The following is a 22,795-nucleotide window of genomic DNA, read 5'->3' as shown; positions in this document are numbered from 1 at the left end:
ACACCGGCACGTTCTGCACGTCGACACGAGATGCACTTTGAACCCATTCGAGTTTATACCGTCGCGCATCTTGTGAAATGAAAACAAAAGAAGCCACGCGACTCGCACACCCAAGTGTGGGGGTGTTTGAGGCATCAGAAACACAGTTTTAAGTCTTACTTCGACTATTTTACGTCAGACTTGAGTGGCGATAAACAGGCTAGCTTCAGCGTTAGCCCAGCTAGGTGCTAGCCCCCGCCAAGCAGGCTGAAACGCGTCGCCCGCTTACTCGGACACTGAACTGACGTTATACAAAACCCGCCCGGTCAGAAATGACCACCACAACGCGTAAATCGACTCTTGACAATTATGGACATAATAAACGGCGCTACTGTACTTGTAACGTCCACATGAGGTACCTGAAAGCTGGCTCCTCTTTGTTGCATCTCTGCGGCGGGGGCGAAAAAGCGATTTTCTTGTTGAAAAGTTTATGAAACAGAGTCGGAGGCATTTTGTACCAAGGAGGACGGGGGGGAAAAAGAACAGAGTCCCTTTTCCTTTTTTTCAAATCCACGAGCGAGTCTTGTTCCTTGTAACTGTCTCCATGGTGGGTGTCATAGTCATATGACAGGCATTAGTCACGGGAGCCGCTTGGCAACCGACATACCCCTTCTTTTTTTCTGATTGGCCAACTGGGTGAGGGAATTACCAGATTGGCTGGCTATTTTGGGACTGCGCACCACGTGGTCAATGGGTAACCCCTCCCCAGTGTTGACGTTTTGTCGGGCTTCGTAAGGCACATAAACGTGTCGTGACGTCTTTTTTTTTTAATTCACAGAAATCCAGCAGAGCAGCTTTCGAGACAATGAACGGAAATAAGCCATGTTCATTCAACTTATTTATGTTAATCAGTTTTCTTACAATCGAGGTTGCTTGTATTAATTTGATCGGAACATCTGTCTTGGAATGAATAAAACATAACTAAATGGCGTACATTTAAATGCATAACTGCATGTGCAACAGCGACAAGAAACTCTTGTTTATCGGGAAGTAGCATGTCTGACATCTAGTGGCCATTCAGCAGCATCAACCTTAGTAGATCTATTTAACAAAATTCTATGTAACAATCTATGCAATGTAATTCTTTTTTACACGAGGTGTACAAATATGCAAAGAAAAAAAAGAGGGCTGCCCCAAAACAGTGCTACGGGACATTTGGCATCACGGGACGAAAGGAAAACAGGTGACCGCCTGTGAGTCGGGCGTGCCGGTCTCGGGCTTGCTGAAAGAACTCCTCCATGACGGAGGAGGAGGCAAAGTGGAAAAACTTGACTCCCGGCCTATGGCTCATCTTCTGCTCCGCATCCAGAGAAGTTTTGACGCGCTGAATCTTCCTGTGCGTGATGGGCCTCTTGGCGACGGCAGACTAAAGACATGAGAACGTTTATTACTTCAATTGTACGTCTACTATTCCTCCTGCTTTTAATCATCATCACCCCAACCCATGCTTTCTCTGCCTTTAAGAGCACGACCCCTATAGCTCCGCCACTGGTCGCCATAGTAACGGAAGACTTGGCGTTGGCCCCGCAGTTGAGGGTTACAGGGTGAACAATGGCTTATTTGCATGAGACTCAAAACGTATTTATTTTTTGGCTATAATTATTTATCTCTGGGGTAATAATAGAGCCCAGCCAATTAATCTTTTTTTTTTGTTATTAAGACTCCCGAGAACCGTTTCAAATTGTGAAGGAAAAAAAAGTACGAAATGTGTCATTTTTATTAGTCATGTTGCCGTGATTTGCTTACTTCCAGTGACTTCCCCTTCAAGGATTCGTCAGCAGAGTTGATGACTGAGATGACACCAAATTCACTCAAAATGACACAAATTATTGACTGCGTTTGTTGCTATTATTATTATATGACGACGACGGTTTACCCAATGGAGTTTGATCCGCGGTCGCTCCCTGGTCACTGCACAAATCAGATACCGTGTTGGAAATGTGCATGTTTGTGAATTTATTGCGAATTGGTGGGGAGGGCTTCACCTTATCTGGTCGTTTGTGTTTACCAACATGGAGGGAGCACCTGGAAACACAAGTTGGGTGAAATGGCATGGTATGACCAAAAATAACAAAAACAAAAAAAGCCTTTAAGAGCTAATATGAAATATATGCTAATATGCAAGTTTTACTCACAAAGGATGGTGGATACATTGGGAGGCTGGTATCTGTTGATGCTCTTGGCGTGGCTGCTGCCCAGCAAGGTGGAGTTCGTCACCCGGTGCTGCCGGACGTTCACCGGCGCGGCGGTGGCGTCCTCAGCAGAGAAATCAGCTGCCAACAAGTAGGGGGATTTAGTTCATCAAAATATTTTTTTGTTTGTCGCTAGGCAGACTTTGGGTTTGTTATAACCATTATATCTGAAGATCTCCGGGGAAGGAAGACTGCTGGAGGTTGACAAGTCGCAGACTTCATCATGGTCCGAGGAGTCACTCGAGTTCTCACCTGGTCTCACAGTCAGCCCTGCTTCAAAAGGGCTAGGCCTCACCTGACCCCCGGGATGATACAAAGTGACATGGTCGACCCTCTCAGCTGACGACGACGGCGACGTTTTAGGCCAGGCGCTGGTGGCGGAGCTTGGCTGAACCTGGGATTTGCATCGCGAAGGCCTACTGTCGAGCTGCAGGGATAAAAAGACAACAAGCCAGACCCTCACAAACGCCAAACAAGATACCCAATATTATTGAAACGCAAGGTTTCAAAATGGAGTCCATGAAACGAATGGTAACCGTTTTTGGATGTAAAAATGTCCATAATGGCGCCAAATTTAAAAAATAAAAACAAATAGTCCTTTTAGAACCTATAAAGGTACCAAATGGAGTCCAATAAACAGGGGGAGAAGAAGAAAGAAAAAAAACTTTAACTCTGGATCAGGTTGGCTCTTTTCAGCCCTCTACACTCAAGCCATCTCTTCAACTGAACATTAGTATGTTCTTCGATGTCTATACAAGTGAATTTGGCACAAGGGATATCATTCTCGGACAGAATTAGTAGATTTAGCGCAGTAGACATCTTGCTAGTGTTTACATGCGTCTAGCATGACTGGCCGGCCGAGTTTGACCCCCTCATTAAACTCATGAATATTTATTAAGTGTGATGACGTACGGTACCCCATTAAACATAATTTTATCATATCTGGACCAGGAACAGGAAAGATGGCATTCAATAAAGCAAACATACTTTTACATCTGAAAATTGTACAAAATGGCGTCCAATAAACGTACGTGAAAAATCTACAAAAATATGTACAAAACGTACAAAATGGATCCAGTAAACATACTTGTGCCCTTTTTGGACCTGTAAAATATAAAAATACAGTCCAATAGGCCTATGTATACTTGTACAGTACTCCGTTTAAACTTTGATAAATAAGGGCCTGTAAAAGGTATTTTTAGTGTTTGATTTCTAATGTAATCAAATTACTCACCCGTAAGTGACCACTTTCTGCAGAGGTGTTGCATTTAGGCCCCTGTTCTGGTATTGCTTCAAGACGTCTCCTAGCTTCGAGTGAATTGCATGCATTTCGTTTATACAGGTGGTGGTTCGTGGTCAAATTCACGACGTAGTTTCTCTTACCGTGTCGCCGCCGTGTCAAAGGCACCTTCAAGGGCGTTTCTACCTTATAGCGGGTCCTCGATTTCAACATTTTATTTTTTTAAAGCAATTAACAAGCTGAGACGTTATGGTCAGGTGGGCGCACAACTCGTGGCTAACGTGGCTAACCTGGGGGTCCTCACGTGAGCGGGGATGGTAAACTGCGGTCCTCGAGGGCCTTGCCTTAGTCCTGCAGGTTTTAGAGGTGTCCCTACTCGAACTGCAGCTGATTCCAATGAACAGGTTTGTTATCAAGTTTTTTCAGAGCTTGCTGATGAGCTGATCATGAATCAGTTGTGTTGAAGAAGGGAAATATCCAAAACCTGCAGGACTCCGGCCCTCGAGAACCGGATCTCTCCATCCCTGGTCTAGAATGTCAACTCATATAACTCATATTTTTATTTCATTGTCATTGCATGTTCATTTTAATCCACTCATGAGAAACCATGCGAGACAGTGGTTTAAAATCATTCCAGTATGTTGTTTTATTTCATGAACCAGTTCACCCTCCCACCCTCAAGCCCCAGTTATCGTCATCATTGTTATAATTATCATTACAAGGATATGCTGCTGATTCAACTGCAGGAAAAAAAGAAAGAAAGAAAAATAAATACGTACAATTTGTCCCACTACACACACGCAATCAAAAGAATAAAAAGTAATACAAATTTCATTCAAACCACCGACTTGAGTAGTCAATAAATAAGCTGACATCTATAGTGTAGCTGTCCTCATGTATGTACATACGTCATTCATTTTCACACTTTGGGACAAGAATCAATCTTGAAAAGCTTCTACATTACATTACTCGTGTGTGATTTGGAAGAAGAAAAAAAAATACAAGCTGCTGTTTAATTCAAAGTGAATGGTCGCACTGTATTTTCACAGCAGGACAACCGCATGCACTGCCCCACCAAGTCCTGCTTTTGCCCTTTTTGTTGTTCGTTTTGTGCAAAAAAAAATAAAAAATAAAATGACGGGAAAGAGAAGAGTGTTTGGGTGTGCGCCTCAAAATGGCCACCATTACTGGTAAGGCAGGAGGTACCTTTGAGTAAACCTACAAAAAAAAAAAGTCCATCTTTGATGTTAAAAATGAAACTGTACTACATATTGAGGTCGATCTGGATGGATGGAGGGTGACTTTTTTTTGCTGCTTGTTCCCGAATGCACGTTGTCGTTGATTTGGAGGTCCGCCCTCACATGGAGATGGTGCTGTAGAGTTGCTCGATCTTCTCTTTGAAGAACTCCCGCAGCTCGGGCCGCTTGGCCTTCAGCGTGGGCGTCAGCAGGCCGTTCTGGATGGAGAACATCTCGCTGTGGATGTAGATGTTCTTCACCTGGTTCCGGACGGTAGAAGAGAAGAGGATTGAGGGAAGGCGGTTATACGCATTTTGACACGACACTCAGGAAGAGGAAAGTCAATCCTTTCAAACGGAATTGTTATTTAAAAGCTAGAAATGTATGGAAACATGTATATTAGGGTCATCGCTGGGCTCATCAAAGACCCCTCAAAGATTCAAAATTGTGGACTTTCACTTTGTGAGACTCAAAATCCTCTTAATTGTTTACAAATACCCTTTGGTTTATCAAAGACACACAATTGTGTTGACTGTTTAGGGAAACACAGATGCTAGCTTAATTAAAAAGACTACACCATTTTGGATATTTACAAAAAACACGTTTGGTTGCTCAAAGACTCACAATTGTCTTCGATGTTTGCAAAAACGTTGAGTAAAACCTGCAAGTTAGCTTTAGCAAAATACTCAAAAATCATCTCTGATATTTATGGAAACACGTTTGATTCCTAAAAGACTCAAAATCGTCCAACGTTTGCAAAATTGTGCATTCTGTTTGTAAATCATCGTAGTCATTTAAAAACGCACGACCCTTTATCAAAAATTCAAGATTGTCTTGTTTTGAAGAAAAAAAGAATGTTGCATCATCAGGAAAATATGTGCACTTGTTGAAATTCATCCAAGACTTGGAAATGTCTCTGACGCTTCTGAGACGACGCATCGATTTATCACCGACTTGAAATGGTCTTTGTTGCTTATGACAACATAGACTCGAAATTATCTCGAATGTTTACAAAAACACTTTGTAATTGACATTATGTGCCGTTAACGATAACATTTTGTCCAGTTGGTCAAAGACTCGCAATTATCGTTTCTAAAATATGTATGTCAATTCATCAAAGTCTCAAGAGTCGAAACCAACGTCTGTGTTTCCGAAAACAACTAAATAGCATGTTAGCTTAAACATGAAAATCAATGACAAGTCCGAGTCTTTTATTTTTTTAATCTATTTAAATAAACATGAAAAAAAACTTGTTAGTCACCTGCTCAAAGGAATGCAGAGAGCTGGCCTTGCCAAGACGCACCAGATCCTCGAGGATGGCCTTCTTCAGTTCCTATGAACACACGCATCACAATTCACGGCGGTCCCCTCCAAAATGCCATTTTGTGTACAACGGCGCCACCTACTGTGTTTTTACACAGGTCCTTGTAGGTGCCTAAGATGCCTTTCTTCTTGGCCCACGCGGGCATGACCTCCGGGTCGGGCACGACAATCCCCACCAGGCAGGACTGCACGCAGGGATCATATATGGGGAGGGATTAGTCTCAAGACTAGTTACACCGTGTTTTTCCAGATCGACGTAAATATGCGCATCCTTTCGTGGATATTGTTAAATGATGATATCATTTGTCATCATTGGCGTGTTCCAAAAATTGGAGATGAGACTTCTTTGTGACAAAAGCTCCTTCGAAGGATGATTTATTACGGAGATCTCCGGTCACACCGATTGAATATCACGTAAAGAGTGTGTCAATCCAAGAGTGCGTGCCCCCTCCCTTGGGAAAGAGGGCTTTTTATAGAATCGAGTTTTGAAAGTAAAATGCCTTTTCTCCTCCCATTATGAATAAGTAAAACAGATTGGTTCTCACACAATATCCATCCATTTTCTTTTACCGCTTGTCCTCACAAGGGTCACGGGGGTTGCTGGAGCCTCTCCCAGCTGGCTTCGGGCAGTAGGCGGGGTACACCCTGAACTGGTTGCCAGTCAATTGCAGGGCACACAGAGACGAACAATCATACTCACAATCACACCTATGGACAATTTGGAGTGTCCAATCAACCTGCCATGCATGTTTTTGGAATGTGGGAGGAAACCGGAGTACCCGGAGAAAACCCACGCAAGCACGGGGAGAGCATGCAAACTCCACCCAGGAAGGCCGAAGCCCGGACTCGATCTCACGTCCTCAGCACTGGGAGGCGGACGTGCTAACCAGTCAGCCACCGTGCCGCCTCACACAATATGTTACATAACATTATTTTCGTACACAGTCCGCAGCTGTGTTCATCTTTTTAGACAAAATATACTCTCAGGGTACTTTTCGTACTTTTTTCCCCAAAACAATATCTCACAAACAAATTGAACTGGATTTAGAGTTCGCCGTGAGTGATGGTGCTCTCAGGGTATGTGTGGCAAATTCTGTTCTCACGAACAGAATGTGTGTGCGCAAAACATTGAGAAGGAATTTTATACAAAACAAGGTACCAGTTTAGGTTAAGGTCAAATTATACTGAGTTCAACACTATTTCACCTACTCTACACATCTATAAAACATTTCGACATGGTTAATATATGAAATAAAGAATTAAAAATTATTTTACATTTGGAAAATCACAGAATAATTTGGAGACAAATCCCTCTCCATAAACATGTTATTAAAATAAAGATGGCCATGTAAAGTGTGAAAGTGACCTGAAGGCTGTCCCCGTGCACGTAAAGCTGCGCCACGGGCTCGCTCCGGATGTAGATGTTCTCGATCTTCTCGGGGGAGATGTACTCGCCCTGCGCCAACTTGAAGATGTGCTTCTTCCTGTCCACGATCTTCAGCGTGCCGTTCTGTAAAAAAGGCAAGAGTACAAGAATCAATCGACTATCAATGGATGCTGTCCATTCACGAGGGAACGCACGGGCAGCCATTTGCCGATGTCGCCGGTGTGGAGCCAGCCGTCCGGGTCCAGCGTCTCGGCGGTCCTCTCGGGATCTTTGAGGTAGCCCTTAAACACGTTGGGTCCCTTCACGCAAACCTGATTGGAAAAAAACGTCAAATGCAAACAAGGAACTCATTTTAAATTCAAACCTATTTTGAAAATGTCAAATTTCTTTGTACTTTTGTGAACGTTAAGCTCTTCGAAGAAGAAACTTTTTTTTGTGTTTAGGTTTGTTGAATATTCAACATTATTTTAAACATTCGTGATGCAAACACGTTAGTTTAATCAAAGACTTAAAATGATCTACATTTACAAGACTCAAATTAGCTAAATGTTCTTCGCTGTTTACACTTACCTCGCCCTCTCCTTTGGCGGCAAAGTAGTTCTTTTCGGGAACATCCACCAGTTTGATCAGGTTGCACGGTAGCGGAGCGCCGACGTGACCTAAACACCAAAATCAAACAACTTGTTAGGGGGCAAAATCATACAACATCTTCTGCACTGACAAAACGAGAATCTATAGTTCAGCAACTGCTCCTGTAATACCAGTACTGTACAGCAGGGGGCAATGCTGGACTACATTATGCTACCAAGCTCAGTACCGTTTCTTTGAAATGTACTTCATTTGCAGGAATAGGTTGCATGCAAACACCAGCTACTCCATCACCAAATGATGACAATATGTTAAGATATAAAGCAAATTTTGCAATGATAAGTTTTATAGTATAAGCCTACTGTAATAAATAATAGTAAATAGTAAATACATAACTTATTTTAATAAAAAAAGAATGTATAATCATTGAAATAAAAGTAGTTAAAAGAAATAATAAAAATGTTGCTATTATACTTTTTAAATAATGAAAGCCTACTCTAATAAATATATATGTATAGATTTTTTAAATAAATACAATGAATTACTTATTTGAATAAAAAAATAATGTAATCAATGAAATAAAAATAAAAAATAAAGTAAAATATAAAAGTGCCCCCCCCCCCCGCATTATTTCATTATGTTATTCACAATAAATAAACTAATTGTTTACTGAGATAAATGCATAAAAAGTAAATACAAAAATAATAGCTACAATCATCAAATAATATACGCTCCATAATTTGGCATGGAAAAAAAAAATGCAAATAGGCGAATAAGTATTACTGCACTTTATATGTAAACGTATGAGTTCTGTTTCTTTAACATTCATCACAGCTTTTATTTTCATACTTGTGCAAGAAAGCCATTTTAATCCCATCCTATGATTATTTAATCTTATAATGATTGGTTGAAAGGTGAAGTTGAAGCGTCTTCCTTTTTCCTTCTGTCATTCCAGATGAATTCACGCTTGAGTCATCACTTGGCACGTTGACTCTGTAATGCCGCCAAACCACTCTTGTCTTCTTTTGCTGAGTTACGACCTCATTCCAACCCTTGTTAATTACTCTCCCAATTTCGCGACTCTTTTATCACGCCTTTCCGACCTTTAAAATTTGCATAAACAGCGAGCGCTCACCTGGGGTCCAGTCTCCGGGCGTGGTGAAAGTGCAGCCGGCCGTGCACTCCGTCTGCCCGTACGCCTCGTAAACCTGCAGGGAGAAGCAAGGGTCAGTCTGATAGTGGATTTGATTCTTTGTTTTAACACATTTATGGCATAATCAATGTTAGAAAATGAGCCTGGAACAGTTTATCACAGGTGGGTGGAAGGTTAGGGAGAGAAGGCCTCAACACAATCAGAAGCAATGAGCTACTTTTAACAATCTATATTTATAGTACAACCTTAAAATTGAAGTTATCATTCATTTTAATATGCTCCGTGAACTTGTATTCATTTATTTCCAACAGTCTTTTTTTTTTTTCATTTTATAGCATTTCTCTTGGCTGCTACGTTTCCAGTACATGCATGCAGATACTGGGGGTGTTAGAAAACAAACGATTCGCGATATTGCGGCGCGCAATCGATTTTTAAACATTTTTTTATGGGAATATTCAACAAAATGTCTTACTTAGGGTTAGGATTCACACATTAAGCATGGAAGAATGTTATATTAATGGAACATTAAGCCTTAATATTTTATTTCAGTGCTCACTTATAAGCCTGAATTGTCAGATAAATAAATACATTTTCATACAAATCTTACAGTGTACATGTAGAAGTTTACTGGTTAGCATTTTCTAAATTTTTTGTATTTTTTTTTTTAATCGCAATAATCAATTTATAGATTTGTAACGTGATTAATCGGTATCGAATCGAATCGTGATGCGAATCGAATCGCCAGGCAATCCACACCCCTAGCGGATCCCAGCTTTTTTTTTTTTTTTTGGGGTCCAATCAGATTTCAGTTTCTTGGTGTTGCCATGTGAATCGAATCTGCCTTGACAATAATCAAAGATGGCCGATGGAATTCATGGGACTCTTTCTTAACCAATCAGAATTCAAATTCATCCACACGGGGGGGGCCTTGAAGATGTTCACATTTTTCTGTCCTCTGATTAATTGGTTAGAGCAAAACTTATTATAACTTCAACTACCAAAAGACATCTATAGCAATGTGTAAAAATGTCTACATTTAAGAGCCAGCATCTCTGGTGAGTTTGATGTATTTTAGCCATTTAGAAGAAATATTTTTTCTCATGTTATGAGATAAATATTCATTCTGATGCCATCCAAGGAAACATGTTCTTCTGTGCGGCCGCACATATTTCACATACCAGAAACTGCCGATGTGTGTGCGTGCGTGTTGTATAACCTGGCATCCTAACGCTGCTCTGAGGAACCCCAACACGGTAGGAGATGTGGGAGCCGCCCCTGTTATGATCATCCGCAGTCTCCCACCCAGGCTGGCCTGCAACACGCGCACACACAAACACGCCTCCTACTTTTTCTTATCTTTGCGCTTGCAGAGATGAAAGGCATTTTTTTTGCAAGTCAGTGGAAAAATGGTAAAAAAAAAAAAAAAAACTAAAGTGTTACCTGAATCTTACTGAAGAAGATTTTGTCCCAGACGCTGTCGCTGCGAATGATGCCGCTACTGACCTCGGCGCCTTTTCTCTTGGCGGCAAAGTTGAGGAGCCAGCGCTTTAACGGGCTGTTGGCCTGGCTGAAGATCTGCAGACCAGAATAAATAGAGCCCCACTTTCAACTAGAGCTGTCAAAAATTAATTGATTAATCGACAAGTAATCCATTATCAAATTAGAGCCAAGTACAAAATAAACACCAATCACTGGTTAATAAACAGCAATCGGGAACAAAAAAATCTTTTGTAATACACTTTGATGCAAAATAAAAATCAATTAATTAATTGAATGATCAATAGATTAATCACTTCTAAAAAATATTCGATAGTGACAGCACAACTATCAACTTTTTTTTTTTTTATCTTGTCAAACAGCGTGGAGTTCTCGAACGCACCTTGTCGTACATGCGGTTGAGCAGGCGGGGCACCACGGGAAAAATGGTGGGCCGCAGGGCCTTCATGTCGTCGGGCAGCAAGCGGATGTCGCCCTGGTAGAAGCCGATGCGCCCGCCGTGGCAGTAGACCACCGACTGGTTAACAAAACACAACACTTAGCGTGGCGGCCGCTTGTGAACGCAGCTCATTTTCAATTGCGTATCGCTGCTTGACAAAAAAAAAAAAATTTTTTGCAGTGGGACAGGTTATTATTGCTGAATTTGACAAATTGCTCACCTGACAAAGAAATCTAACTAATTTAATACAAACATATCCATATAAAAGTAAATAATATATGAACCTAACTAAGATTAAAAATGTATAAAAAAAATCAAATCTTATGCACACTTTTTGACATGTTAACTTGCTAGCTTCATGCATAGCAGTCAGGAAAGAAACATTTTAAAAAAAATTGATGCCATTTTCAAAGTTGCCTACTGGCGATTACGAAAGCGATTCACGGTTGTTGTTTTTAAAAGCTGAAAACAACATTTCAGTTCCCCTGCCTGAGACAGGCATGTGGCAACAGGCAAGTGCCCAAATATGGACTTCCAACAACCCAATGTTGCTGGTTAGAAGTACAGTAGGTGGGTGGAATGATAACAGGGCCACTTCCTGATTGTTTGCGAGTTCGTGTGAGGACGTGTGTAAATGTGTCTGTGTGTTGGGAGTGCCACACACAGAAACACACTGCCTTACTTCGATGAGCCTCTCGAACATGTGAGCCAGCGGCAGGAAGGAAATTAGGCAATCGTCCTGGTTGGGGAAAATCACTTTCTACGAAGAAGAAGAAGAAGAAGAAGATGCAGGAAAAACAGTCATGAAAATAGTTGAAAAAGTGAAATAAATGCTGTCCGTTCGTTGACTCACATCGGTCACTTTGAGGAAGCCCGAGAAATCGGCCACCACGTTCCCGTGGGTTAGCATCACCCCCTTCGGGTTTCCTGAGCGGGACGGATAAAAGGTGAAGGTCAACACAGGGAGGGCCGCTTTATTAGGTACACTTGCATGGAAGCTGTATCAATCGCAATTGTATTCAAACATATATACAATTTTAATTGAATGTAATTTATGTATTTCATTTATCATTTATAGATTTTCTAATTTGATATTGAATGTAATTTTATTTTATTTTTTTAATATATTTTACCCGTGTTGTGCACATTGAATAAAAAAAATAACAATGTACAAAAGCAGGTTACAGTCTTGCAGGCCGATTTGAAGTTTTCTAAGTGTTGTTTATTATTTCCGAGTGATGTTTTGTGGATGGACTGCAGTGGTTGCGGGTCACCTCTCACCTGTGGTTCCACTGGTGAAACACACAATAGAAAGGTCCTGTGGTGAGGGCGGCTGTGTGGAGGGGAAAACAGTCACATCATCGTTTCATAATTCATGATTTCATCGCCATCAGACTATTATAATAATGAGGGGAAAAAAATTCTGCGTAACAATTAGTGCTGTCAAAGTTAAAGCGTGAACTAATTAATCAGGAAATTTGGAAAAAAAATAATCTAAATTAAATATGTTTTTATTATTTTTTTTTTAAAAAAAAGTTCTGCAAAAAGTAGTTATTAAAAATATAAAGGTGCATGAAAATAAAGTAGATAAAAAAATTTAATAAAAGAAATTCTCTGCAAAAATACACAATAAGAATGCTCAGAAAAAATGAGCTAAAACAAATGCAAAATATAAAGATAATTTTTTTTAAGGCTATTTTGTTAAGGAATTCATAGACAAAATAAAATTTCCACTAACATTTTAAATATTTGAAAAGAAATGTGGATCATTTTGTTAAAAAAATCTAATAAAATCTTTTTGTAAATTTTGTAAAACGTAAGTAAACATTGCTCTGTAAAAATGCTTAGAAATGATAATAACTGAATGTTTTGATGTAGTAAAAATAGAAATGGTTATGCACAAATTTAAAAAATAACATTTTTGAAAATTAACGTTTTTTTAAAGTTACAAAAATTTTTAATTCAACAAAAAAATTATTGTTTTTTTAAAGTCTAGAAAAAATTTAAATAAATAAATAAATAATCAATAAATAAATGGTGAGACTTGGAAAACCTGTGTTCTGCTCTTCCATTGGAACTCATTAGATTGTGTACTTAATGAAGTGGTTGGTGAGATGAAACGTATCCAGTTATTTTTTATTTACTTACAAAAGGTTGTTGATGGTGATCTCTGCCCAGTGCCTGTGGGGCAGACAAGAACAAAGAAGCCATTTTAAACCTGTATTTCCGTGTAAATCTTTTATGCAAAACAGATACAGCAGGAGTGACAAACCAGTTTGTTGTCTTTTGACAAAAGCTCATGACGCAATACAAGTGGCACAACAAAAAATGTTACTCGGTAGCATGAGATGTTATTTTTGTCACGCAATTAGACAGTATCATTAGCCGACACAGTCACAACTGTGGAGCAAATTGTGTTGACCTGACAAATGCTTATGTTGCTAATTGTTCGGCGTACATCTGCATTATCTTACACCGCAACTCGACTGGCCACTCTTCGGTCTGACAAATGCTAACGTTGCTCAGCGTGGCAGCAGTGCGATACCTCCACTTCCTGCATCGCCTGCACGTGCACGCCGCAGCCGCGTCCACGCTCCACCAGGGCGGCGTCCAGGTCGTCCATAAGAACAATGCGGCGCAGGGCCGGCGTCTCTGTGCGCTCCACGTTAGCTAGCAGCACTTGCGCCTTGTCCACTTTGTCACAGATAACCGTGGAGATGTCGGCTGTGGGGATACAAATCGCACACTAACGTACTACCCACATCTACAATTATAGTTTTATTTATATAGCGCTCAAATGATATAAGAAAGTTGTTTTTTCACAATCAAAAATCATATCATTATCATATTAAAGCTTGTAACCAGAGCTGTCCAGATTTGTAATTGTTTGTAATTATTTTATCAGTAAGTTATGTGTACATTTGCTCTTGTCCAGTTATAAGATCACCATGCCATGTTAGCGCAGCGGCTAATGAGTGTCTTACCCGTGTTAATGATGAAGCGTATGGCGTCAGGACCGAGCGTGTCGTAGAGGGGCACCACCACCATGGAGTACGTGTAGCACGCTAGCTCCGAGATTATCCACTGCAATAAAAATGCTATATATTAATGCAGTTACAAATGCTAGCATGTCAAAGGGTGTTTGCTTACATTAGCTTATAACAATAAACCCCAGCATTAGAGGTTTACATTTGCTTACTTGACTAATTATAATCAAAGTTTGTCAAATTCTAAGTGTTTAGTCAGTTAACAATATGGCAAATGCTAAAATTTTAATCTTTTTATTATTATACGGTTTGGAAAATGGATGGATGGAGGATGATAATCTCTCAAAGCACTAACATGCTAACGTGCTGACAGGCAATAGTTTATGTTAGCTAATATTACTTACTTACTTACTTAAGTTTAACAAAGATTAGCATTCCTAAATGATCCGTTTGCTATCATTACCTTACTTCAGTCAAACTGCCAAATGCGCACGTTAGCGGCTGTTTGTTTACATGAGCTGACGAGGCAAACTTGATGATACAAGTTTAGATACAAGTTTGACAACTGCTAATTCAGAGTCAAAGAGAATTTGTTTACATGAGCTCACTTCAATGAAATGTTACAGTAGTTTGACAAATGATAACGTTGCTGTTTTCAGTTTTCGGAAATGTTTTGGTTTATTGACTTTAGGGCAAATGCTAACATTAGCACACTTTATTGATCATAATAGAGTTCGACCAATGCTAAAATTGCTTGTTATCATTATGGGAAATACATGCTAATGCTAATGGCAGTTTGTTAACACCGGTTTATGCTACTCATTTAGGTTTTGCATTCTTTATGCACTATTTCTTGTTTATTAATGTTTAGTTAAGACTTTTGGGATGGGTACATGTTACAATGACAGTAAAGCTATTCTATTCATAAACTGCAATGTCAACATGTTTTATGGCTTTCGGAGGCATTGGGTAAAAGTTGTAATTGGGAGGGCCGAGTGAGAAAAGGAGGACAACCTCGGGCCGGTTCTGAGCAAAGACCCCAATGAACTGGTCTGGACTGGCTTTGCAGCCCTGGTGTAGCAGGCCCGATCCCAGATGCTCGGCCCGCGACGTGACCTGCATGGGGACCACATGACAATGACTGTATTGCAAGGGAATTTACCACACTACACACACAGACACACATTGCAATAAAACAACACGATCACTGTTACATCACTCACTTCTCATGCGGCTTCAAGTCTGACTGGAAGTCACATGACTTCTGCTAGGGAAGCCTTAAGTTCAATGGGACTTTGACTAGCAGCCAGGGCGTAGAGTTTATTGCATTTAAACATTTTAGACAATAGGGGGAGCCTGTTAATCTCATTTAGGACAGGACCATTACACAAGATGTTGAGTCAGGATATACCAGGCTTGAGTTTGGTGTTATTCAGATATGGTCTCATAAGGACAAATTTGTCTTTGAAAGACCCCTGAAAATGGCTAAAATCACTCTAAAATGTCTGCTTTAAAATCAAAATGTCGGACTACCACCTCACCTCTTTGTAGGACAACCATTTGTAAGGCTGGTTGGGGAGTCGCGAGCCCAAGCAAGGCCCGTCACCTGGAAGATGACAGTTGTCACCACGGCAACCAAACATTGCATCGATTTGTGGGATCGGTCGCTCCGATAGTCCCATCCTCGCTTACCTGATATATGGAGGCCTCGCTGGAAGACCTCGTACATTGTCCTAGCGTCGTCGTGGTAATGAGTCAGCAGCTTGGAACTGTCCCCCATCATGGACCTGCGACCACCATCTTCACGCTTCATTAAAAGACACACCAATATGAGCAAGTTATTTTTCTTTTTCTTCTGAAAATTAATTCATATGAAATGAACGTTAATATTAATTTAACAAAAAATACTAAATATTAATATATTAAATATTAATTTATGTAAATATTTGTCTTAGTAAAAATAAATATAAAAATAAAGCTTTTTTTTTTTTTTTACAGAAATCTTATGATAAAAAAATAATATACAACAAACCCAATTGACTTATATGTCATATTTAAGACCTTGTCGGCTGCTTTCTAGATGTGACTTATTTTGTCAGTATCTCCGCATAGGACAGCAATATGACCAAAAAGTGTCTTTTTCATCACGACAATGTCCGAAATCTCAAGATTAAAATCAGTTTGCAATAGACCACATCAACTTGCATGTCATATTAAAGGCCTTGATGGCTGCTTTCCAAATATGCAACTATTTTGTCAATGTCTTCTCATATGATGACAATATGACCAACAAATATTTTTTTGTTGCGAAAATGTTCACAGTAAAAAAATCTATTTGCAACAAACCACATCGACTTGTATGTCACATTAAAGGCCTTGATGACGGCTTTTCAGATATGCAACTATTTTGTCAATGTCGTCATGTGATGACAATATGACCCCAATTTTTTTTTTTGCAAGCTACATTGACTCATATCTCATCTTAAAGCTTGTGACCAGTACTTTCCAGATATACACTTCTAATGCTGATGCAATAATAAAAACATTCCTATAATCTCACAATCAAATATGTGTTTTTCACAAACCTCATCAAATCGTACATCGTATAAAAGCTCTCGACCTGAGCATTCCAGATCTGTAATTACAGTGTTCCCTCGCTATGACGCGGTTCACTTTTCACCGTCTCGATGTTTCTTGGATATTTTTTTCATTTTGCATGCATTTTTTTTTTTTTACAGTAATGTATCTATTCAGGGATGTGTTTTGACCAAAGTGAAATTATCTGAAAATTTAGCCGGGGGTCTGGGGGCCTGGAGCTCATGGGTTTTCCGTGTTTTTAAGTACTTTCAATGCACTCACATGACAAAGAAATAGACAAAACAACAGCATAAATTTTCAATGTATATTGAACTATCCCATATAAAATGGCAGTTTTAGTCAACTCAAAATCAGTCACATTCAAAAACATTGGACTGCCTTTGCTTTTAAAAACTATCACTGAGAATATCATCATATCTAACTAATGTGATTACTAAGTTAACACATAAATAATGTTGAAGAGTTCAAATTTCATGAACAAATAATTGTATCATGACCAAATGAAAAGTAACTCATATTAGAGCATACCACAAATGTCTTTGTTATAGCAGAAGATGTTATCTGTCGGAGTCATGTGCATACACAATGAACTACTATAAAAAAATAAATAAATAAATAAAATAAAATAAAAATAAAAAATCAGAATTTTTTTTTTTAGTGGGGAGATAAAAAAGCGGAATTCCGCGAATTAGCGGAAAAATCACATCCCTGATCTATTTTATAAAATGTATTAAGGTTTGAACATTGAGAATGATTAAACAAGTGAGAAATGTAAGAAAATGTAAATGCCTCGATGAGAAAAGTGTACAAACTGTGTTGTGAGGGTTTTTAGAGTCTTAAAACATTTAAAATAAATGTCAAACATAAAGCTAACTACTTTGCAGATTTAATTTATTGTGGGTATTTTTTGGAACCTAACCCCAGCGGAAAAACGAGGAAACACTGTATTTTCAACCATACTTTTGTGTCCATCTTACCGGCACCTCCTCGGACTGGTGCAGGAGGCTGCACGGCGGTTTGATGGGGCGAGGCCTGGTGGCCAGCCAGTAGGCCAGCATGGCAGCGAGGGCGCCGATGCCCACCAGTGTGGAGGTGGGCAGCGAGCTGAAGAAGTGGCCCAGATCGTCCATGTCGGGCACCCTCAGGCCGCTCAGCATCTCCTGGGCCTGCATCTTCTCCATCAGCGTCGAACTCAGCTCTGTGGGACCGCAGGGAAATCGTCAACATCGCTGCACAGCACCCGTGCTGCGTTCACTGTCTACCTAGGCTGTGGGAAATGATGTTTAGTTGGGTTGCCTTCAGTGTCTGATAAATAGGGATGTAACGATATCCAAACATCACGATACGATATTATCGTATCTGTCTGTTAGCGAGAGCCACTACATCGTGATAACTTACATTGATGTTTCTGCATCTGGCAATTTATTATTATATTATATTATTAGTATGGGATTTTTTTTTAATGGGCTTTAGGTGAACTGATGAATACACACACGCTCGCACGCACGCACGCACACACACACACACGCACATACACATACTCACCCACATACAAAAAAAAGGGTATATATATATATATATATATATATATATATGTGTGTATATGTGTATATATATATGTATATGTATTTAAAAAAAAAAAAAAAAAAAAAACATTTATTAATTTTTTTTAAATTGATTTGTTGGATTTTTAAAAAAAAAAAAAAAAAAAAGGGAGAGCAATGATGATGTCAAATCGAATGAACAATACTGAGCTCTCCTGTAAAAAAAAATAAAAAATAAAAAATAAAAAATAAATAAAAAAAACGATACGATATTATCACGATACGAGGGTCACAATATCACAATATTGTGAAAAATTTGCCCATGCTAGAAAAAACACAATATTGTGCTTTTGTACATTATATCCTCTACAGAGGTCTATCCTAAAGATCCGTGAACGTTTCTAAAAAAAAAAAAAATGCATTGGCAGTTATTAAACAAATGACCTTCTCACAAATTGAACATTGTGTTTTGAATTGTCTTGTGTAATGTGTGTACAGTGTTCACATTTTTGGGTGTGAAAATTTGAGTTTTCAAGAGAAGGCGTGGTTGTGTTGATGTAGCTTTAGAAAAGTGTGTTGTGTTTAAACATCGGGGGAAAATGTAGGTAAAGTTTTTGAAATATGTTTTAGCATTTGAGAAAAACTGTAATCAGCATCGGCGAACAGACACAGTCAAAGGGTAGAAAGCTGGCCGCCAAATCTAAAAATAGACGCGCTTCGTAACCTACTGGCATGCACACACAAACACACAATAACAACACTCTCCATTCATCATGACAGTGATCTGTCATTCGGTGTATTCTAAAGCAACAATGATAAAATTCTCCCATGAAGGTGAAAACGCTGACTAAACAGAGCAAACAAACATTTCGTTGTAGGCTCAGCGCAACTACAGTATGTCCATAATATACTGGAACCTTGGCAGCAGACTTATCTAAAATAAAATAAAATGTACACTCTAAAAACAGTTGGGTCAAAAGTAACACAATTATGGATCAAAAATGGACCGATCCACTTTATGTGTCAATTTGACCAAACTTTCTGAATTGTTTTATACAAAATGACCCAATTTTTTGACCTAAGTAAAGGATCTGAACAATATTTATGAGTTGTTTTACACTAAAAGACCCATTTCTTGACTTAAAGTTGGATCAAATTGACCCAAGTAGTGGATCGGTCCATTTTTGACCCAACTGTTTTTAGAGTGTACTTTTACAGTGTTATTTCATGTACTAACATTGTGTTCGCTTTAATGGACTAATACATTCAATGTCCAATAAAACAACATTGCCTTTAGTGTCTGAAATAGCAGCACTGTGTTGCGTTCACTGTCGACTGGGAAGCATCGTGTTGTGTTAAGCGTCTAAAACAATTTAGCATTGTGTTGCGTTCAATGACTTTTTTTTTTCTTTTCTTTTCTGCTTTTTAATTAAATTTTTATTTTTTTTTTAATATATATACATATATATATACATATACACACACATATATATATATATATATATATATTTTTTTTTTTTTTAAATTGCGTTGCGTTCAATGACTATCAGGCGGCATCATGTTGCGTTCAAGGTCCGACTAAAGAGTTGGTGTTTACTCAGCTGTTTTTGCATGTCTGATATCAAACTAAGTGTCCTGTAGTAACTTCACGGATTCCCTACTGGGACACGCAGAGGTTGCGGAGTTCTTGAACACCGCCTGCTAAAAAAAAAATTTGTTGCCACAGCTGTCGCCTTGGCACCAACACAACATCTGCAACCATTTGGGAAGATTTGAAATAGTTCCTAATGAATAGCAGAATGAACATTTTTCAACAGCACTGTGTTGTGTTCAGGGACTAGTTGATAGTGAACTAATTGTTGTTGTTAAAAAGAATGCCCATTTTTGGACTTCCTATTGAAGGTGCCGGAAGCACCACGGGTCCAGGTCCTGAAAGGTCCGCCCCATCAGGCCATCCAAAAGGCTGTTGCGGGTGATTAGCGTCCAGCTTGAGGATGTCAAAGCCTATTAGAGATGAGACGGATGGACGCCTCTAACCTGGATCTCGCTCGCTCGCGCTCTCGTTCTCTTTCTGTCACTCTTTAGCTCGCTTTATCGCCACTTGACAGTGTTGTGAACAGATGTCAGGCTTTAAAAACCACAGTGTGACATCATCACTAGCGGACGCGTCATTCCCTGTTCCTTCCACGTGCATTCAGAGGTCGCGTCCTTCTAGAGCAGAGGTGGGCAATCTCGGTCCTCGAGGGCCGGGGTCCTGCAGGTTTTGGAGGTTTCTACTCCGGCCCTCGATGCCCACCTCTGTTCTAGAGACTGCTGTGGTGTATACTTTCAATAAAGCCAAGCTCCTCCTCTTAAAGGAACAGCAAACTATTTTTACATTGTTTTCTGTTTTCTTGAAAAATATATATTATTCTGACAAGATTGGCAGTAATCTTTTTTTTTTTTTTTTAAATACAATTAAAATTATAATAAAATTACATTACTAAATCTTTTTTTTCTAAATACAATAAAATGCTTTCCTGAATCCTCTACTAGAATTCAACGGCGTCTAGTTAGTTGATGTCATTGATCAAGAAATCAAAAGTTACAATCTATGTTACGCTATTGTTAGCATTGTGAAGCTAAACAGGAAGTCAAAACTTTATGCAGGCCCTTAGCGGTGATTAGCGTCTCATGGCTAATGGTGAGATTAGCGGTGAAGTGTGCAAGCAGTCACACAACCTCATTTGGCTCCTCCCCCTCTCAGCATCCTCATACACAAGCACAGCACACAGGGAATGGCAGAGAAAGTTTCTCCAAAGAAAAAGCAAGTCTTAGTTTTTCAAAACCTTCATTTTTTTCCTAGTTATGATTTTTCCATTTTTGTTTTCTACAGAAAATCATTTGATGCATTTTTCAAAGAAAAGAAGTCTTACTTTTATCGTGGAGATTTTTTTTTCTCCCATTTTCGATGTGGCCCTATTCCAATACTAATACTACAATAAAATGTACATCATATATTTACTTTAAAATAGTCATTGTTTAAAGTTGAGTTAAAATGATGTCTTTTGTTATATTTACTCTGCCACTAAACAATAATTTATCAATTTAAAATCTTCATTCTTGAAAATAACAAAAGTGTCACATACAAAAGCAGACATGCAAATGGCCTCCAAAACAACCTCCTGCTTATTTGACTACACTTCCATGAGGCGTTTAGGGCCCGCATGTAATTTGCAAAATCCGTCAAAGTCATAAAAATGCAACACGAGTTGGCTTCAGGATATGCCAGCGATCAGACAGACAGATAACAGCCCCCCGCCCCCACCATCACCCCCCCAAAAAAGGACAACAACTGACGTTTAGTTATAAAATTTTCCCGATTACATTGAACACACCGCAGAGGAACAAGCCTGAGTCAGCATTTACCCATCAGCCATTACGTTCCGCTCCGCCACGAGGTGATGAATGCTGAGGAAGCAGAAGATCACTTAAGAGCGGAGGCACTAACGTTGCAAGAAGTCATTTTTATGGGAAGAAGAATAAAAGAAGAAAATCTTTTAATTTTAGCAGTAGTTTTGCGGTACTTTGAAGGTTTAGAATTACTGGGACATTGATGCGTATTTCCACATTTCACATCACTCTACTATTTAGGGCTGATAGTGAAAATTTGCAAGCAATTGATGCCCACCCGAAAAATGTTTGTGATCGCCTATAGGTGGCACAAGATGGCGTCAAAGCACTTTTGTTCTATTAAACAAGGATATGGCCCGACTAAATGAAGCTCCTCCCCTCACTTCAATGTACTTCCTTGGCCCCAAGATAATGGCTTTTTTTTTAAATTATTATTAATAGCAAATCAATGAGTTTTTCAGCAAAAAATTGGCACCCCCCCCCCCCCTTTGCTACTAAAAAATTCCTGTGTGTGTTAGCATTTAGCAAGCGAAACTTTTGTTGTATAGTTTGGTTGAACATTTTGGTGCCTTTATTGTGTGCATTTGCAATGGCTTAAAACAGCAGTTGGACATCTTTAATTAAAATTTAAAGAAAAGGAGTATGGTTACACACATTGTGCTAAGCTAAGTAGCATGAATTTTTAATAGCGCACAGCAGCAGCAGCCAGGTGAAGGGATGGGACGCCGTGACAGGTGTCGGGTAATTTTTAAGTCTTTTTTTTTAGGAGCATAAGTCAAAGTTTTCTGAGAAAATGCTAGTATTACTTTTTAGAGTAGTGATTCTCAAAGTGAAAGAATTACTGAATTCAATGTTCAAATTATGTATAATGCTAAAGTGTGTTAAACTTACTTTTAATCCAGTATAGTGCATTTGTTAAGTACAGTTCAGTTTTTTCAGTTCCAAATATTTACTTAGGTGTAATTTGCATTTCAATACGAATACCGTATTTGTATACTGTATTTTATTCTTGTAAAATTGTGACTTATAATGTTGTACCACAATGCTGCATTTTAACTGACATTTGACAATACAAGTGGTGACTTTTTTCTAGATTTTCCCTTCCTTGTTTTCTTTATTGGCTGTTTCTCACCTGCATGGCCATGCAAGTGTTGACTTGCGATAAATTGGGTCATTT

At 39.2% G+C, this 22,795-nt stretch overlaps 2 protein-coding genes across 3 annotated transcripts in view; both read right to left on the bottom strand.

Moving 5' to 3' along the window:
* fnip1 (folliculin interacting protein 1) overlaps window positions 1–615 on the bottom strand; it is a 29,012-nt gene extending 28,397 nt beyond the window's left edge. For both annotated transcript variants that reach the window (XM_077546635.1, XM_077546637.1), the window contains exon 1: window positions 399–615. In XM_077546635.1, coding sequence (XP_077402761.1) covers window positions 399–490 — 92 coding nt within the window. In that variant the 5' untranslated portion in view covers window positions 491–615. The remainder of the gene's footprint in view (window positions 1–398) is intronic.
* A 3,543-nt stretch (window positions 616–4,158) lies between these two features.
* Window positions 4,159–22,795, bottom strand: part of acsl6 (acyl-CoA synthetase long chain family member 6) — a 31,637-nt gene continuing 13,000 nt past the window's right edge. The window contains exons 3-22 of the mRNA XM_077545983.1: window positions 17,659–17,879; window positions 15,776–15,890; window positions 15,625–15,689; window positions 15,098–15,199; window positions 14,081–14,180; window positions 13,642–13,820; window positions 13,245–13,277; window positions 12,378–12,429; window positions 11,950–12,023; window positions 11,779–11,856; window positions 11,040–11,174; window positions 10,601–10,735; window positions 10,377–10,472; window positions 9,143–9,215; window positions 7,990–8,078; window positions 7,614–7,730; window positions 7,399–7,542; window positions 6,116–6,217; window positions 5,971–6,042; window positions 4,159–4,969 (exon numbers count right to left, since the gene is read on the bottom strand). Coding sequence (XP_077402109.1) covers window positions 4,829–4,969; window positions 5,971–6,042; window positions 6,116–6,217; window positions 7,399–7,542; window positions 7,614–7,730; window positions 7,990–8,078; window positions 9,143–9,215; window positions 10,377–10,472; window positions 10,601–10,735; window positions 11,040–11,174; window positions 11,779–11,856; window positions 11,950–12,023; window positions 12,378–12,429; window positions 13,245–13,277; window positions 13,642–13,820; window positions 14,081–14,180; window positions 15,098–15,199; window positions 15,625–15,689; window positions 15,776–15,890; window positions 17,659–17,879 — 2,123 coding nt within the window. The 3' untranslated portion in view covers window positions 4,159–4,828. The remainder of the gene's footprint in view (window positions 4,970–5,970; window positions 6,043–6,115; window positions 6,218–7,398; window positions 7,543–7,613; window positions 7,731–7,989; window positions 8,079–9,142; window positions 9,216–10,376; window positions 10,473–10,600; window positions 10,736–11,039; window positions 11,175–11,778; window positions 11,857–11,949; window positions 12,024–12,377; window positions 12,430–13,244; window positions 13,278–13,641; window positions 13,821–14,080; window positions 14,181–15,097; window positions 15,200–15,624; window positions 15,690–15,775; window positions 15,891–17,658; window positions 17,880–22,795) is intronic.

The sequence above is a fragment of the Vanacampus margaritifer genome, chromosome 16 (genome assembly GCF_051991255.1).
Source record: "Vanacampus margaritifer isolate UIUO_Vmar chromosome 16, RoL_Vmar_1.0, whole genome shotgun sequence".
Classification (NCBI taxonomy): Eukaryota; Metazoa; Chordata; class Actinopteri; order Syngnathiformes; family Syngnathidae; genus Vanacampus; species Vanacampus margaritifer.
The sequence above is the reverse complement of the archived record's forward strand: the minus strand, read 5'-3'. Positions and strand labels throughout refer to the sequence as shown.